The 19,283-nt window shown below is 42.7% G+C and overlaps 1 protein-coding gene across 3 annotated transcripts in view; it reads right to left on the bottom strand.

Annotated features, from left to right (window-relative positions):
• Positions 1-19,283, bottom strand: part of LOC115475927 (glyoxylate/hydroxypyruvate reductase B-like) — a 95,572-nt gene that overhangs the window by 7,341 nt on the left and 68,948 nt on the right. For 2 of the 3 annotated variants that reach the window (XR_003943122.1, XR_003943123.1), the window contains exon 7: positions 5,343-5,561. Coding sequence is in view for 1 of the 3 variants with exons in the window: in XM_030212006.1 (XP_030067866.1) it covers positions 5,405-5,561 (157 nt within the window). In the remaining 2 variants the exon portion in view is untranslated. Of the gene's footprint in view, positions 1-4,974; positions 5,562-19,283 lie in introns of those variants that run through there. The other variant, XM_030212006.1, reaches the window with a different exon arrangement.

Genomic DNA, 19,283 nt, shown 5'->3' with positions numbered 1-19,283 from the left:
ATCAAAGAATCACAATACACATCGGTAATCGGCCCCTAAATCATGCGCAGAGCAGCCAAGCGTTTTGCTGGCTGCTCTGCGCATGCTGCAAACGTCAAAACAAACAAACAAACAAAAAGCCACAACACACACACGTGGCTACCTGGTCAGCAAAATACAAAAACAAAGGATCAGGAGGGGGCAAGGGCGCTCGTCCGGAGCGTCCTGTATGGACGGCCTTGCCCCCCCATGCTGCTCCCCACTTTCCGCCGCTTCCCCCCCCCCCCCCACGAAAAAGCAAAATTCTAGCAGCCCCGGTCCCCCTCCCTTCCTGTTCTTCTGCTTTGCAAAAGCTAACTCTGCCTCCAGTCATTCTTCCGCCCCGTGCCCCCCCCGCTGCTCCCCACTGTCCGCCACTTCCCCCCCTCCCCCCCACATGAGAAAGCAAAATTCTAGCAGCCCCGGTCCCCCTCCCTTCCTGTTCTTCTGCTTTGCAAAAGCTAACTCCGCCTCCCGTCATTCTTCCGCCCCGTGCCCCGCCCCCGCTGCCCCCCCTGAGGTTGACTACGCCGCTCCCCCCCTCCCTATTACCGACCCGAGCAGCGCCTCTCACCTCTTTCTGAAGCGCTGCACGGGCAGGAAGATCTGTTGTGTTGGTCGCAGAGTCTCCATGACGTCTCTTCTTCCCTGGCCTAGGCCCCGCCTCCTTCTGACGTAAGTAACCTACGTCAGAAGGAGGCGGGCCTAGGCCAGGGAAGAAGAGACGTCATGGAGACTCTGCGACCAACACAACAGATCTTCCTGCCCGTGCAGCGCTTCAGAAAGAGGTGAGGCGCTGCTCGGGTCGGTAATAGGGAGGGGGGTCTCGTTGAAGGGGGGAGCGGCGTAGTCGACCTCAGGGGGGGCAGCGGGGGCGGGGCACGGGGCGGAAGAATGACGGGAGGCGGAGTTAGCTTTTGCAAAGCAGAAGAACAGGAAGGGAGGGGGACCGGGGCTGCTAGAATTTCGCTTTCTCGTGTGGGGGGGGGGGGGGGAGAAATGGCGGAAGAATGACGGGAGGTGGAGTTAGCTTTTGCAAAGCAGAACAGGAAAGGAGGGGGACTGGGGCTGCTAGAATTTCGCTTTCTCGTGTGTGTGTGTGTGGGGGGGGGGGAAGAGGCGGACAGTGGGGAGCAGCGGGGGGGGGGGGGGCATGGCCGTCCATACAGGACGCTCCTGATGAGCGCCCTTGCCCCCTTCCGATCCTTTTTTTATTTTTTTTATTTGATGTGTTTTCTGACACGTTTTCTTTAAGCTTAAACACAGCTCTTTTGGACATATGTAATGCTACGTTCCTTTGGACCAATCACAGCGCTTTTAGCTCTGCTAATGCGCTGGGATTGGCTCAAAGTTTGTTTATTTTTTCACTTTACGATTTTTCCTGGCACAGAGCTGTCCTAACGAGAGGTCCAGACCTCTCGTTAGATTTCCTGCCTTTTTCCTACGTAAAGGCAATCGGAAAAGGTTAGTGCATCTCGTTTCAATGGGGTTTTTACACTAATTGCTCATCTCCATTCCGTTTTCTTTAGCTGCTAGCTTCCTCGGTAAAAGCCCTTTGATGCATGCAATGGATCAAAATTTCTTCGTTGGAGGGTCATTAAAGGCTCATTAAGCTTTAGTGCATCTGCCTCTTCATGATCTTGCTCTTTATTTCTCTGATAAAATAGAAAAAAATTTCAAAAAGCCATGATTTTGAACGTAAGAGACTATTACACATTTCTGTTTGGATAGGATGGTGCCATCTCAGGGACAGCCTCAGTTAGAGTATGGAACAAATTTCTACCACCCAGTACACAGCACATAGTTATCTTGTTGAGGAAACTTTCTGCTTCTTATTGTTTCTTAGCTAGTTGCCCCTCTTACTTATTAACCTATCCACCATCTTCAGTGATTTCTTGGTGCACAGAACTCATTGGTAGGTAGTTAGAACAAGATACTTTTCCAGATCTACTGGGTAATATTGTCTTAACCCCTATTCTTAAGAAGGCAGGCTCAGATTCAACTTTACTAGCAAACCATAAGCCTAATGCTTGCATTCTGTTATTAACTAAAGAAGCTGTAGTAGCTGCTCAGTTGACAACTTAATTGACAGAAAAACAAAACTGTTGGTGTAGCCCGGGTCTCATCCGAGTGCCAACACTGGACCCGGGCCACGCAAACCAAACCTTACACATATTTCACAGTCTTCATTCACTCTTAGGCCACTCTTACCACACACCTCATTTCCAGTCCACTTATAGTTGAAGCTGGGGTGGGTCAATGGTTTGGAATAGCGATCCGAGGGTGCTAGGAGACTAGCAGGCTTATTTTCGAAAGAGAAGGGCGCCCATCTTCTGACACAAATCGGGAGATGGGCGTCCTTCTCTCAGGGTCGCCCAAATCGGCATAATCGAAAGCCGATTTTGGGCGTCCTCAACTGCTTCCCGTCACAGGGACAACCAAAGTTCATGGGGGCGTGTCGGCACCGTAGCGAAGGCAGGACTGGGGCGTGATTAGGAGATAGGCATCCTTGGCCGATAATGGAAAAAAGAAGGGCGTCCCTGACGCGCACTTGGCCGACTTTACTTGGTCCATTTTTTCTTGCGACCAAGCCGTGAAAAGGTGCCCGAACTGACCAGATGACCACCGGAGGGAATCGGGGATGACCTCCCCTTACACCCCCCAGTGGTCACCAACCCCCTCCCACCCTAAAAAAAAAAAAACGTAAATTTTTTTTTTGCCAACCTCATATGTCATAATCAGCTCCATGACAGCAGTATGCAGGTCCCTGGAGCAGTTTTAGTGGGTGCAGTACACTTCAGGCAGGTGGACCCAGACCCCCCCCCCCCTCCCACCTGTTACACTTGTGGTGGTAAATGTGAGCCCTCCAAAACCCACCCGAAACCTACTGTACCCACATGTAGGTGCCCCCTTCACCCCTTAGGGCTACGGTAGTGGTGTACAGTTGTGGGGAGTGGGTTTTGGGGGGGGGGGGGCGCGCTCAGCACCCAAAGTAAGGGAGCTATACACCTGGGAGCAATTTGTTAAGTCCATTGCAGTGCCCCCTAGGGTGCCCGGTTGGTGTCCTGCCACGTGAGGGGGACCAGTGCACTACAAATTCTGGCTCCTCCCATGACCAAAGGGCTTGGATTTGGTTGTTTTTGAGATGGGCGTCCTTGGTTTCCATTATGGCTGAAAACCATCTCTAAGGTTGACCTAAATGTTGAGATTTGGGCGTCCACGACCGTATTATCGAAACGAAAGATGGACGCCCATCTACTATGTTTCGATAATACGGGTTTCCCCACCCCTTCGCCGGGACGTCCTTAGAGATGGGCACCCTTAAAGATGGTCATTCCTGTTCGAGTATGCCCCTCCACGAGACACTTTTTACAGTTCTGGGTTCCACGCAGCTTTCAGTCCAGGAACCACACTACACGCCGAAGGATTTACTAACAAAGTCAACTTTATTGTAACTTCTGCAACAGGCAGTCTGCTCTAAATAAGAGTTTATATAAAGTGACTGAAATGAAGAACCATTGAAGTTGCAATCTCATACTTCTGCCGTTCAGTGGGAAACACCTATACCACTTTCTTCTTGGGTATAGGTGCAAGAGATTTTCTTTTTGTCAGGGCTATTCACATATTCACAAACACTCCCATGTCCATGCCTATCCTGTTTGCTAGAGATGTAACCTCAGGGCTGTTTTCTTCTACACTGGCTCACTCTGCTACCATCAGGTATGTCCCTTATGGCTGTCCTCCTTCCATAGGTGTACCTCACAGGGTAGCAACTCGGCCTTGAGCAGTTTCCATAGTACGCATATTTTGAGCAGTTTCCATAGTACGCATATAACAGAACCTCTGCTTCTGATTTCAGATATTAAAACATTTTTATCTCCAGGTGCTGGGACTATTCTTGTTCGATTTAAGTGCAGCTGTTGATATGGTGGATGACACACATCTGTTACCCAGACTTAGTGAGCTGAGCATTTCTGGCTTGGTTCTCAAGTGGTTTGGTGAATTACTGAAATGCAGGTCTTACGGGGTTAAAATGAGAACTAATTTATATTTTAACTGGAAGCTACAGTGTGGGGTTCCTTAGGAATCCCCGCTCTCTGTCCCATTTTTCTTAATGGTCATATGAGCAGATTTAGAATTAGAGACTAATTTTTTTTCTTACGCAGATAATATATTAATCATACTACCAGCAGTTAAAGATTTTACCTGTTACATCATTAATACTGATAAATGTATTAAGTGGCAGAAAGTTGATGATCTATTTACCAACTGAAACAATGTAAAATAAACAAAAAAACAAGCTACTGTGGTTAAGTAATTTTAAAAAATGTAGCCGGTAATATTCAGGCTATGGCGGTCAGCGTTGACAGCTGCAGGCAAAATTAGCCCCAGATATTCCGTTTTGGGCTACATTCAGGCACTGGCACTGAATATCTGGGGCTAATTAATGCGGGGCTGGCTGTTGGAGCTTATGAAGGTCCCAGTCAATATACAGCTGGGGCCCCTATATGACAGTATCAGCCAGAACCTGCCTTTTTTTTGTTGTTGTTTTACTCCCATCATTCCCCTTCCACCTCCAGTGCAGTCCCCCTCCTTTCCTTCCCCCTCCCCTCAATTCACGACAGTAAGAACCCCCCCCCCCCCCTTCATCCCTGGAATGTCCCACCAACTCCCCCGCACCTACCTCATATCCATGATGGTCCAGTGGGGGCGAATGGGGCAGGAGCAAAGCCTACTTGTGTAGAACCGTAAGCTGCCATGAAAGATTGTGGTAGCCATTTTCTTCAGACAGTGGCATCTGAACGTGGCAGGAGCGAGTTGCCTTCACTCCTGCCCTCACCATCCCCACTGGACATCCATGGATATGATGTAGACCTGGGGGGGGGGGGGGGGGGGGGGGGTGAGGGGCCATTCCAGGAGAGGATTTTACTGAAAACTGTTCTACGTTTGATTTTCTCTTGTGGGCACACAAAATCAGCTGCTGCACAGCACCCACCGCATCCTTGCTCCTGTCTACATGCTCCTCTGGGTCATACACTGTCTGCATGGAGCTGCTGAGAGATCAGTTCATCGCTGTGCCTTTGTGAAATGATGCACCTTCTCCGATTAAAAACAGGGTAACCGCCTCCTTCCCCTCTCAATAATAAATCAATTTAAAATGGAATTATCTTTTTATTTCATAGCTCACCAACCAAATGAATCAGTTGTTAGGAGGTTGTAACCCAAACAAAAACAGACCAGTAAAAATCTCACTAAAAACCAAATACAAGATACTTGCAATAACGTTTTAATCAATAGCAGCCAGTATCTTCCATGAAACTTACAAAAATTGATGATTTTTTAGACTGAATGAAAATAAGTGAGATCAGTCACTAATTAAGGCACATTAGTTAGAAGTTACTTCATTAGGAATTCTGTGACCATTAAGAACAGCCAATATGTTCTCTGTCATATTCTGCATCATCAAACGACGAGTAGAATGAGTAGCACTTCCAATGTGGGGAGTCACAATAACATTTTTCATTTGTAACAATGGATGAGCTCTGAAAAAAAAAATAGAGAGTGTAAAGAATTACATGCTCTGTATGTGATTCTACAATCATGTGCAAAAGTTTAGACCCCCCCCCCCCCTAGTGAAACTGTATGTTTCAATGAATCCCTAAGGGGCCTTTTTACTAAGCTGTGGTAGGGCTAATACGTGGGTAGCATGCGCTAAATCGTCATTACCGCAAGGGTCGTAAGGGTGCCCGACAGTAATTCCGAAGTTGGCGCGCACTGTTTCCTGCGGTAGAAAATAATTTCCACGTGATGATTACCGCACGAGAAGTGTGTGTGACCTTACCGCCAAGTAAACAGGTGACAGTAAGGGCTCAAGCAGTAAATAGCTGTGCGCTACTTTTAATATTAGCGTACGGCCATTTACCACCCCATTAAAAAATGCCTTTTTACCCGCTGTGGGAAAAAAAATGGACCAATGCTCAATATTTTCATGTGTCCAAACTAGCGCAGGCCACGTTTTACCGCAGATTAGTAAAAGGACCCCTAAGTGAAGTCTGCATAGTACTAAGTTAAAAGATCTTTCTCCAAATTGTAATGCATAATTACTAATTACAATTGTTTTTGCATGTTCATAAAAACAAACAGTGAATATGACAGATGCAGAAATCTGGATATTCTTTTATTCAGTACTTTCTTGATACGTCCTTTGGCAGAAATAGCTTCCATATATTTCCTGGGAAACTATTGGAATTTATAAATAGTAAAGAATAAGTTGGGGTAATACCAGATTGCATAAACGCTACTCGGCTGTGTATTCCTGAATACCTTCTATTCCTTGATTATGGAAGTTAAATGTCTGTTGTAAAATTATATTTCCTAGTACTTGGATCACTTTATTGTGGACAAAATAATAGACAGTTTATTTTTCTGATTCATTTACTTTATTTTTCCAATTTTGGTAAAGTTTTCTGAATTTCACATATTTATGTTATTGAATAAATGTAAAGGTAAAAATTCATTAAAAAAAAAAAAAGAAAGAAGATTGTGAGCCCACTAGGGACAGACCCTGTACATGTAAATGAAAAAAAACAAAACTGTAAACCGCTTAGGTCTAAGCAGTATATAAATACTTGAATGAATGTTTATTGTAGTTCCTTTCCACCTTTGAGACTGTAAACTGCTTTGACTAAGTTTTTTTGTATACCGCCTTTCAAACACAAACATAAAAAGGAACCATATAAATATCTTATGTGCACAAATAATAAACAAAAATTCATAAGATAACATACATTTCATACTTGAACTGGTGAATTCAAAAGTACAGATAAAATGCCAACAAGCCGACACAAAACTATTGTGAAATTATAAATAATAAAAGTGAATAAATAAAAACACGGATTAAGACCAGAACAAGCATTCTGAGAGGCTTAATCAGTATGAAAGCCTGAGTTTGATCAAAAGACTATTATAAACAAGTGACTACATATAATTGAATAAATACCACTGGAAGGAGGTGATTCACATACACTCCTAAAAAAAAGTGCTAATGCTCTGCAAAACTATATAAAAAACAAACGTGTGTTAACTTAACAAATCATACAAAACCAGTAGAGTTCTAGAATAATGCAAACCAATCCATGTTCTGCTCACAGAAAGCAGATAGGAACATAAGAATGAGACTACCAATGGGATAAGGAAGTTACTGGAGCCATACTCAGGTTAATAATCAGCTATATGATAAGCTATATTGCAGAAAAACATTAGTATCATGTCTGTTATTTGCGTGTTCTAATGTGTGTTTATTAGATTTTTATTAATATTATGCTGACATCGTATTATCTCTCTGTTATTTGAATTTCAGTGCTGTTAAATTGTGTATATTTTTGATACTTTTCTTGGTAGTCTTATTATTAGGTTTTAATTTGCTGTTTTCAAGTTTACCTCATTTATTATATTTATGTTCATACTGGTCATTTTTTTTTTTACTATTGTTATACTGTTAACAAAATTGTAAGTTATGTTACACTGTACATCACCTTGGGAGAATCTCTTCACAAAGATGGTTAATAAATCTCAATAAATAAAATAAATATAGAGATCAACAGCCTTACAAATCCCTATTAACTCAATCCAAAACAGCTTGTGAAACTACCAGAATTAACACATGTACATATCCCAAAGACTAGTGCAATCTTTAAACATTAATATCAACTTAGAAAATGTCATCAGACGCTAAAATCACTTGCTTGCTCTCTGTTTAGATGCAGCATGTCACAGAAGTCCACATTTGGCAGCAAGGAATCTTGGGATATATATATATATATATATATATATATATATCCCAAATTTATACCTCTCACATACAGCATCAGCATACAACATAAAAATATTTAAACCACAAAAGGCAGCAGTCCTCTTGCTATAAAAAAATATCAAAGCTCTGTAAAACTTGCTTCTTAATGAAGAAATGACTCAATCAAAACAGCTAATAAAACTACCAGAGTTAACCGAAGTGCATATCCCAAAGACTGTAGCAGTCCTCTTGCTACAGAGAGCTTTGAAACTTACTTCATGAAGAAATAACTCAACCAAAACAACTAGTAAAACTACCAGCGTTAACACAGGTACATATCCCATAGACTAATGTAATAATTAAACATTAAAATCAACTTTGACAATGTCAGCAAACACTGAAAAAAACCAAAACATAAAAAACACTTACCAGACTGCTTGCTCTCTCTGCTCAGCTACAGCATGTCACACACCACAGGGGTTAAACCAAAGAGGTTGGATTGAGAACAGGACAGGAGACAGTAGGAGGCTATCTAGCCCATTATATAGGTTAAAGCCAGTAGGAGTAGCTTGCTGGCAGTAGGAGGAGTCAAAAGTAGAAAACAATAGCTAACACTAATGAAAGCAACAGTAAAAGATTATTAGAAATAATGGACTGCCTATGTATGCATGGTCCATCTGTAAAAAGTCAAAAGCTGTTCCAGTTGGACAGGCAGTGCCTTAAAAGGTGGACAAAAGATTTTTTTTTTAAATTTTTACTTATTTGACAGCTTTTTAATTTATTTGAAAGTGTCTCATATAGAGATATAAATATCATCAAATCTGAGTATCACTAAAACAGTTTCCAATTGGAGGGGCTGCCATGGACATCACCCATCAGTGAGAACAAGCAGCCTGCTTGTCCTCGGAGAAAGCGAATGCTACATACCTGTAGAAGGTATTCTCCGAGGACAGCAGGCTGATTGTTCTCACAAACCCGCCCGCCTCCCCTTTTGGAGTTGTGTCTTCCCTTCTCTTTGTCTTGCTACATATGAGACTGGCCGGCATGAGCCGGTTTCGGGCGGGAAGACGGCTGCGCATGTGCATCGGCGCGCGAGGGCTAGCAAAGGCTTTTGCTAGTGAAGATTCCGATTGGAGGGGCTCATGTCTTTCCACCCAAACCCTCCTCTCCTCTTCCCCCACTCTCCGTCTCTGTTGACAACGCCCTCATCCTCCCCGTCTCGTCAGTCCGCAATCTCGGAGTCATCTTCGACTCCTCCCTCTCCTTCTCTACCCATATCCAGCAGACAGCTAAGACCTGTCGCTTCTTCCTCTACAGTATTAGCAAAATTCGCCCATTCCTCTCTGAACAGACCACCCGAACCCTCGTCCACTCACTCGTTACCTCTCGTCTTGACTATTACAACCTTCTCCTCACTGGTCTCCCGCTTAGCCACCTATCCCCCCTTCAATCTGTCCAAAATTCCGCTGCACGTCTTATCTACCGCGTGAACCGATACTCTCATATCACCCCTCTCCTCAAGTCGCTTCACTGGCTCCCGATTCGCTACTGTATTCAGTTCAAGCTTCTCCTAATGACCTTCAAATGCACTCAATCTGCAGCCCCCCATTACCTCTCTACCCTCCTCTCCCCCTATGTCCCCACCCGTAACCTCCGCTCTCAGGACAAATCACTCCTATCTGTACCCTTCTCCACCACCGCTAACTCCAGACTCCGTCCCTTCTGCCTCGCATCACCTTATGCCTGGAACAGACTCCCCGAGCCCATACGCCATGCGCCCTCCCTGCCCAACCCATCTCTTCTCCCTTGCTTTTGGCGCCTAACCACCTTCCCCATTCATGATACACTGACTACACTGACTACATAGTTTGTTACCTTTAGATTGTAAGCTCTCTTGAGCAGGGACTGTCCCTCCCCATGTTTTAACTTGTACAGCGCTGCGTAACCCTAGTAGCGCTATAGAAATGCTAAGTAGTAGTAGTAGTAGTACTATGGTAGTGGTGTACAGTTGTGGGTAGTGGGTTTTGGGGGGGGGAGGTTTGGGGGGCTCAGCACCCAAGGTAAGGGAGCTATGTACCTGGGAGCAATTTGTGAAGTCCACTGCAGTGCCCCCTAGGGTGCCCGGTTGGTGTCCTGGCATGTCAGGGGGACCAGTGCACTACGAATGCTGGCTCCTCCCACGACCAAATGACTTGGATTTGGTCGTTTTTGAGATGGGCTTCCTCGGTTTCCATTATGGCCGAAAACAGGGGACGACCATCTCTAAGGTCGACCTAAGTGTTGAGATTTGGGCAGCCCCGACCTTATTATCAAAACAAAAGATGGACGCCCATCTTGTTTCGATAATACAGGTTTCCCTGCCCCTTCACCAGGACGCCCTTAGAGATGTGTTAACATTTGGGTAATTGAGAAAATGCTGTTAAACTGACTTGAAGAACAAATAAATATATATCACAGAACTGGAAAATGTTGACACATTTAGACTGACTGGACTTCTGCATGAAGGTAGCTCTTCCCTCATTATTTAGGGCCCTGTTAAATAAGTCGCTGTAGGCGTGCAAACGTTTTTACCCCGTGCTAAAAATTAGCATGTGCTAACACTAGAGACACCCATAGGAATATATGGGTGTCTCTAGCATTAGCGTGCGCTAAAAATGCTAGCGCATCTTAGTAAACACAGGGCCCTTAATATCTTACTTTTAAATAGTAGTAATAAACAATATTAAGTGCATTTTTATAATATACCACTGCATTCCACAAAACAAAAAGGAGCAAGTTCCCACAAACCATATTTCTCTTTTGATCTAGGCACAGGAAAAAAAGAACAAGATTTTAAATGCTCCCAGGTTTCAACCTAATTCATGTCTAATGTGGGATATAACTACCGTAAATAAAGAAATAGATAGATAGAAACTCTGTTGAGCACCTGATTCTCATAACATGATGTCTGCGCTTTAGTGGCCCTTTGCCAGGAGAAAAAAAAATCTCTGCACAAATATAACATATGCAAGGGTGTCCCCTCCAAATGACACACTGATTACGATTTATAAGAAATTACTACTGTAACTATGAAATGTTATTCTGTTATTATACTTCCTCTGTGTACATCCATATGCTGCACAAGCTGGCATATTTGAAAATAAAAGTAAGATTAAATAAAAATGCTACCAACAATACAGAACAACGTGGATGCAGCAGCTCATAGGTTTGTTTGCTTTGTTTTGAGTCTACGCAAAACAACGGCTGCGCGGTGAAGGGGAAACATTTAGTAACCTAAGTGGCTTTAACTTTTTGACATCATGCCGTCCCCTATCCTCAATCAAACCTCCTTGGGTTAGACAGCATTTGGCAGGAAGGAATCTTGGGATATATATTTATACCTCTCACATACAGCATCAGATTGTCGGCATATAACTTAAAAATACTTAAACCACAAAATGCAACAATCTTTCTGCTTTAAGACTTTTAAAACGTTCTTTTTAATGAAGAAATAACAAAAACAAACCTTCCAAAATTAAGACAAGTCCATAACCCAAAGACTAATGCAACTGATGAAGTTTGGATGAGCACATTGGATATAGTCATACATACTTCTACATGCATCCGCTTGTACATGTGAACCAGGGACCCAGAAACAAAACAAAACAAAAAGTCTTAAATTTGTCTTGCTTTTTCTAAAAGGGAACAGCGATTCTAACTTATCTTTTGCCTTCTTATACTACAATCTGTTAGCAAAGTGCTAAAGGTGTTTAGATATAGCTTTAGAAAATCTCTAGATTCTCTATATATTTGTGCTGTTTGGCCTTAATAAATAAGAGATTAGGGATTGGCTTCCTGGACACTTAAACCCACCCGTCTAACCCTCAATCCACCCACCACAGAGCTGGATTTTCTTATATAATCTATCACATAGCCAATTGTCTTCAATTAAGTGGAAATCAATCTAGTCTTTCTTTTCATAATACAAGTACTTTATATCAAACCTAGGGGTCCTTTTACTAAGGTGCACTGAAAAATGGGCCTGCGCTGTTATAGGCACGTGTATTGGACGCGCACAGGTCCATTTTTCAGCGCGCCTGCAAAAAAGGCCTTTTTGGGGGGTAAAAAATGGACGTGCGGCAAAATAAACATTGGCGTGCATCCATTTTGGGCCCGAGATCTTGCCACCACCCATTGATTTTGCAGTAAGGTCTCACGCGTTAACCGGGCAGTAATCGTCAGTGCATGTACACTGCCGATTACCGCCCGGTTAGTGCCACGTGGTGGAAAATAAAAAAATATTTTCTGCCATGCGTATTGGATGCACGTAAAAAATGGAATTACCGCCTAGGGCTCGTGGTAGCCGGGCAGTAGTTCCAAATCGACACATGTTGGATGTGCGTAGGCACCTACGCACCTTAGTAAAAGTGCCCCTTAGTAATCAAATGGCTATTATTTCAGTGCAATAGCTGCATGTCTTACTCCTAAGGAAAACCATCTCCAACACTTTTACTTTGAAAAAAAGAGTTGCCTCAACTGAGGGAAGAATTGGCTACAGTAAAAATCACCTCCCCCAGGATTCAGTTTAAAGACAATCTACCCCCAGTCCCACATATAATCAAACCGAGGAACAAATGGATTAATGTGGACTCTAGAGCAGAGTGCGACTTGTAACTGACACCCACTCCCTCAATGGATACCCTTGCAAAATGCCTTCCATGCTTTGGGAAATGTGACATCAGTGATGCCCAGTGTACCTGAAATTCCTCAGGCAATGTCAAAAGAGCTCCAAACAGAAAACTGCTACTGCTGGGTGACTCCAGTAGCACAGGAATCAACCAGATCACAGTTCAAGGGACAGAAAAAAAGGTTAAATACCTCCCTTGATCCTCAGCTTGCAGGAACACAAAGCAAATTATTAGTTAAACCAGAGACAAAAGTAAGTCAATACTTTAGCACCAGTAGGGCAGTCCCACAGGAGGGAATCGGGGATCACCTCCCTTGACTCCCCCCAGTGGTCACTAACCCCCTCCCCACCCTCAAAAAAACAACTTTAAAAACTTTTTTTTTGCCAACCTCAAATGTCATACTCAGGTCCATCGCAGCAGTATACAGGTCCCTGGAGTAGTTTTAGTGGGTGCAGTGGACTTCAGGCAGGCAGGCAGGCAGACCCAGGCCCATCCCCCCCCCCCCTGTTACACTTCTGGTGGAAAATGGGAGACCTTCAAAACCCACCCGAAACCCACTGTACCCACATGTAGGTGCCCCCCTTCACTCCTTAGGGCTATGGTAGTGGTGTATAGTTGTGGGGAGTGGGTTTTGGGGGGCTCAGCACCCAAGGTAAGGGAGCTATGCACCTGGGACCAATTTGTGAAGTCCACTGTAGTGCCCCAGCATGTGAGGGGGACCAGTGCACTACGAATCCTGGCCCCTCCCATGACCAAATGCCTTGGATTTGTTCGTTTTTGAGATGGGCACCATCGGTTTCCATTATCGGTGAAAACCGAGGGCACCCATCCGGCGATCTCAGCATTTAGGTCGACCATCTTTAATGTTGACCTAAATGTTGAGATTTGGGCGCCCCCAACTGTATTATCGAAACGAAAGATGGGCGCCCATCTCGTTCGATAATACGGTCAGCCCCGCCCCTTTGCGGCGTCATCCTCGGAGGTGGACGCCCTTAGAGATGGGGGTCCCCAGTCGAAAATGCCCTTCCACGTTACATGTACCAGCTTAATTAAAAGTTATTTTTGATGTTTGACAAATTACTTAGTATAAATTTGAGTTTTAATATAATTTTGATTATTTAGACATTCTCTGCCAGATTCTATATATCACACCTTAATTTCCGTATTGAAAAAGAAGAGCAAAGAGTCCCCCTTTTGAAAAACAACACAGAACAACAAAAAAAGAGGGGAGCGACCATGGAGGGTCCAACCTAACAGTTAAACGCTATACAAAAACCCTAAATATGACTCAGTCTATCAACTTGTATAGTTGTCAAAGTACAGCAAAACATGTAAAACACCATCTGTTACAGAAAGGATATGCTGAGAATCATGATATGACAGTGCACCAACTGAAATTGCACTTTAAATAAGAGAAAATACTGTGTAAAGAAAGATGTGGAGATGTGAAATTGGAACATCTGTTACTAGAAAGATAAAAATAAAAAGGGTGAATTAAAAAAAACGGCAAGATTTGATATATAGAATAAAATGAAATTATACTGGGAAAATGAGAAAAAAATTGAACACCAATCTAAACAGAATGTTAAGAAAAAAAAACCCCAACATGAATAGCAAAACAAGCAATGAATAAACCTTACCAAAAGAAACGACCTCATAACACTGAAAAAAAGAAAAAGGGGGGGAAAATGTAAAAACACAAACACGTAATATGAAAATCGAAGAACAGTGCCATAATATTACAGAAGAAAACCGTGAGCAGCAAAATACTGTATTAGAAACGCAACATACTGGAAATATAAAGAACAAAGTCGGTATCGCAAAATACCAAAGACCAAACCTGCTGTGCGGAAGTGAAATAAAAGCGATATGAACAACGACCAAAGTACAACGATGCTTAAACTGCAAATAGCAAAAAAGCAGATTAACGTGTCGTGATTAACATGTGAAGTGAAAATCAAAGTGCTGTGAACGCAAGACGGTGCGGAGACCGACGAGTAAATTATTTAATAGTAGTGAAGCAAAACTAATGTGCTAAAAAGCAAATAAAAGTTAAAATAAAAACTTACCAGTATTTATCAAAACCAGGAACTAGCAATATAGCAAAATACAACGCGATCCACAAAAATAAATAAATAAAAGCGTCTGACGTGTGGACTTAAAAAGCAACAGTACCAAACAAAACATAGGTCCAAGCCTCGTTGTAAAAGCTGTGTTTCAAGCCTCTTCTTCATAATGGCACAAGTCGGGGGGTGGAGGGGAACAATTCAAGCCTCGTTATAAATCCATGTTTCAAGCCTCTTTTTGAAAATAGCATAAGAAACGTAAAGGGGATATCATAAGAAACACTTCAAATCCCATAGTCCTATAAAACTGTTAGGTGAATAGGAAACAGCTCATAACTCATTCTAAACAGCCTAGAAGAAGACTATTGTAAAAACATACATGAACAATATGAACATGCTAAAATACAACATCAAAGTGAAAAAAAGAGAAAAACATGCAGATAAACATACAAAAAATATTTTAAAATACTTAACTAAGCATACTCAAATTAATATAAAGGACTGCTGATAACAATTTTAAAAAAATAACATAAATATTCATAAATTCACAAGAAGGGCTTGAGATCAGTCTCCATATTGAGCCTATATGGGACCACAGTATTTAATGTAAAAATCCATTTCTGTTCTTAAGCAAAAAGGCATCCAAATTCCCTCCTCTCCATATAGGTATGAGCTTAAAAACAAAACCTTAACTAGTTTTTTGTTTTTAAGTTCATATCTATATGTAGTACTGTCTCAACATGACGACTTATACAACTACGATATTCTATAATACTTGCCTTAATCAATCTCTTAGATTTACCTACGTAAATGAGAGAGCAAGGATAAACAATAATAGAAATAACATATGAACCGTTGCAGTCTGAAAAGTGTTGTAATTTATAAATATGTTTTGTAACTGGATGAATGAATTCCTTGATAGTGAGTGTATACAATCTGTCCATGAACCACAACTTTGGTGAACAAATGATCTTTCTGAAGAATTAACAATAGAGTTACTGGGTAGTACTGATGGTACTAAATGTCCTTCATATTTTTATGCCTTGCAAAAGCAACCACACGTTTTTTATATTTGAAACAAGAACGTTCCCCTAGGATGTGCCAATTCTTGTAAATAAGTTTCTTGATGACTCCTGTAGCTGCATTTAATTTTGAAAAGGGCAACTATAATAAAATAAGGAAAATAGTTAAAAAGAAACTAAAAGGATTGGCTGCTAAGGTCAGGTGTGGGCATTATTCAAAAATACCATCTTGGAAGCCCAGTCCAGATGCATTCCACGTATTTGCAAAGGTGGAAAGAAGAGAAAATGACAGCCAGTACGGTTAAAAGGTGAAGTAAAACAGGTCACTTCAGCCAAAAGACTGTCTGTCCTTCAAAGAATGGAAAAAGGACCCAAATGAAGACAACAAGAAGCAACATAAGCACTGGCAAGTCAGATGCAAAGCATTAATAAAGAAGGCTAAAAGAGAATATGAAGAGAAACATACCACAGAGGCTAAAACTCACAGTAACAACTGTTTCATGTGCATCAGAAGCAGAAAGCCTATGAAGGAATCCGTGGGACCGTTAGATCACGAAGGAGCAAAAGGGGCGCTCAGGGAGGACAAGGCCATAGAAGAAACTGAATGAATTCTTTGCTGCAGTCTTTGCAGAAGAAGATATAAGAGATCTGCCTGTACCGAAAATGGTTTTCAAGTGTGATAATGCAGAGGAACTGAAAGAAATCTTGGTGAACCTGGAAGATATACTGAGGCAAATTGACAAATTAAAGAGTAGTAAATCACCTGGACCGGTTGGCATACATCCAAGGATACTCAAAGAACTCAAGCATGAAATTGCTGATCTGCTGTTACTAATATGTAACCTGTCATTAAAATCGTCCATAGTACCTGAAGATTGGAAAGTGACCAATGTGACGCCGATTTTTAAAAAGGGTTCAAGGGGTAATCCGGGAAACTACAGACTGGTAAGCCTGATGTCAGCGCTGGGCAAAATAGTGGACACTATTATAAAGACTAAAATTATAGAACACATAGAGGGGGATAGTCTCCATGGGCGACTATCTCCGAGGACAGGTCCGCGAAGGGGCGGGACAGACCGTATTTTCGAAAAAGATGGGCACCCATCTTTTGTTTTGATAATACGGTTGGTGTCGGGCAAATGCATCGGATTTGGGCGGATTTGAGCTGGGCAGTAACAGTTTTCAGCGATAATGGAAATCGAAGCCGCCCAGCTCAAAAACGAACCACTCCAAGGCATTTGGTCGTGGGAGGGACCAGGATTCGTAGTGCACTGGTCCCCCTCACATGCCAGGACACCAACCGGGGGCACTTGTAAAAAGTAAAAAAAAATTAAAATACCTCCCAAGTCCATAGCTCCCTTACCTTGGGTGCTGAGCCCCCCAAATCCCCCCCCCCCAAAACCCACTGCTCACAACTCTACACCATTACCATAGCACTTATGGGTGAAGGGGGGCACCTAGATGTGGGTACAGTGGGTTTTGGGAGCAGTTTGGAGGGCTCCCATTTACCAGCACAAGTGTAACAGGTAGGGGGGGGATGGGCCTGGGTCCACCTGCCTGAAGTCCACTGCAACCACTAACAACTGCTCCAGGGACCTGCATACTGCTGTGATGGAGCTGGGTATGACATCTGAGGCTGGCATACAGGCTGGCAAAAAACGTTTTTAAAGTTCTTTTTTTTTTGGTAGGAGGGGGTTAGTGACCACTGGGGGAATCAGGGGAGGTCATCCACGATTCCCTTTGGTGGTCATCTGGGCAGTTGGGGCACTTTTTGGGAACTTGTTCGTGAAAAAAAAAAGGGTCCAAATAAAGTGGCCCAAATTGTCGCTACTGCCGCCCTTCTTTTTTTCCATTATCGGCCGAGGGCACCCAGCTCTCCTTGGCCAATGAACACGCCCCAGGCCCACCTTCTCCACGCCTCTGACATGCCCCCGTCAACTTTGTTTGTTCCCGCGACAGACTGGAGTTGGACGCGCCCAAAATTGGCTTTCGATTATACCAATTTGGGTGCCCATGAGAGAAAGGCGCCCATCTCCCGATTTGGGTCGAAATATGGGTGTCTTTCTCTTTCGAAAATAAGCTGAATAGACAAACATGGTTTAATGGGACAGAGTCAGCATGGGTTTAGCCAAGAGAAGTCTTGCCTCATCAATTGCTTAATTTCTTTGAAGGCATGTAGATAAAGGTGAGCTGGTTGATGTAGTGTATCTAGATTTTAAGAAAGCTTTTGATAAAGTTCCTCAAGAGAGACTCCTGAGAAAATTAAAAAGTCATGGGATAGGAGGCAAGGTTCTGGTGTGGATTAGGAATTGGCTATTGGACAGAAAATAGAGGGTAGTATTAAATGATCATTTCTCTCAATGGAGGAGGATGACCAGTGGAGTGCTGCAGGGATCTGTACTATTTAACATATTTATAAATGATATGGAAATACAACGAGTGAGGTGATTACATTTGCAGATGATACAAAACTATTCAAGGTTGTTAAAACGTGCGGTCTGTGAAATATTGCAGGAAGACCTTAAGAATTTGGAAGACTGGGCATCCAAATGGCAGATCAAATTTAATGTGGACAAATGCAAGGTGATGCACGTTGGAAAGAATAATCTGAATCAGTTAGCTGATGCTAGGGTCCACCTTGGGAGTCAGCACTCAAGAAAAAGATCTAGGTGTCATTGTAGATAATATGCTGAAATCTTCTGCTCAGTGTGTGGCGGTGGCCAAAAATACAAACAGGATGCTAGGAATTATTAGGAAAGGGGTGGTGATTAAGACCAAAACTACTATAATGCCTTTGTATCACTCTATGGTGTGTCCGCACCTTCAGTATTGTGTCCAGTTCTGGTTGCCATATCTCAAAAAAATATAGTGGAATTAGAAAAGGTTCAAAGAAGAGCGACCAAAATGATAAACGGGATGGAAGTCCTCTCGCATGAGGAAAGGCTAAAGAGGTTGGGGCTCTTCAGCTTGGAAAACAGACGGATAAGGAGAGATATGATTGAGGTCTACAAACTCCTGAGTGGTCTAGAACGAGTAGAAGACTAGTGGATACTTAAGGAAGTTACATGGAAATAATTTTAAAAACAAATCGGAGGAAATATTTTTTTACTCAATGAATAGTTACACTCTGGAACTCTTTGCCGGAGGATGTGGTAACAGCGGTTAGAGTATCTGGGTTTAAAAAATGTTTGGACAAATTCCTGGAGGAAAAGTCAATAGTCTGCTATTGAGACAGACATGGGGAAGACAACTGCTTGCCCTGGAGTTGTAGTAGGGACTGTTGCCATGATTTGGGTTTCTGCCAGGTACTTGTGACCTGGCTTGGCCACAGTTTGGAAAACAGGATACTGGGCTAGATGGACCATTGGTAGCCATATGGCTACTCTTATGTTCCTGCTAAATGGGAGTACCATAATGTACAGACAAAATCTGGACTTTTCTTTTCTCTGAGTAAATAATATCTCCCTATTTGTGATCTTGGCCCTATGGTACACATCTTTAATAAGCTTTTCAGAATATCTACGTGCTCTAAATATTAGCCTGTATCTCAAAATCTGAAGTAACGCTACAAAGTCTATGTAACCTCAAAAATTGGCACAATGGGAGGTTCTTCTTCAGATTTCTATCATGAAAGCTTGAGTAGTGTAAATAAGTATTAAGATCCATTGGTTTCTTGTAAATGGAAATTTGGAAAGAATTTCCAGTCTTCTTAACCAAC

Source organism: Microcaecilia unicolor, chromosome 1, assembly GCF_901765095.1.
Source record: "Microcaecilia unicolor chromosome 1, aMicUni1.1, whole genome shotgun sequence".
Classification (NCBI taxonomy): domain Eukaryota; kingdom Metazoa; phylum Chordata; class Amphibia; order Gymnophiona; family Siphonopidae; genus Microcaecilia; species Microcaecilia unicolor.
Note: the sequence above shows the minus strand (reverse complement) of the source record. Positions and strands in the feature narration are given on the sequence as shown.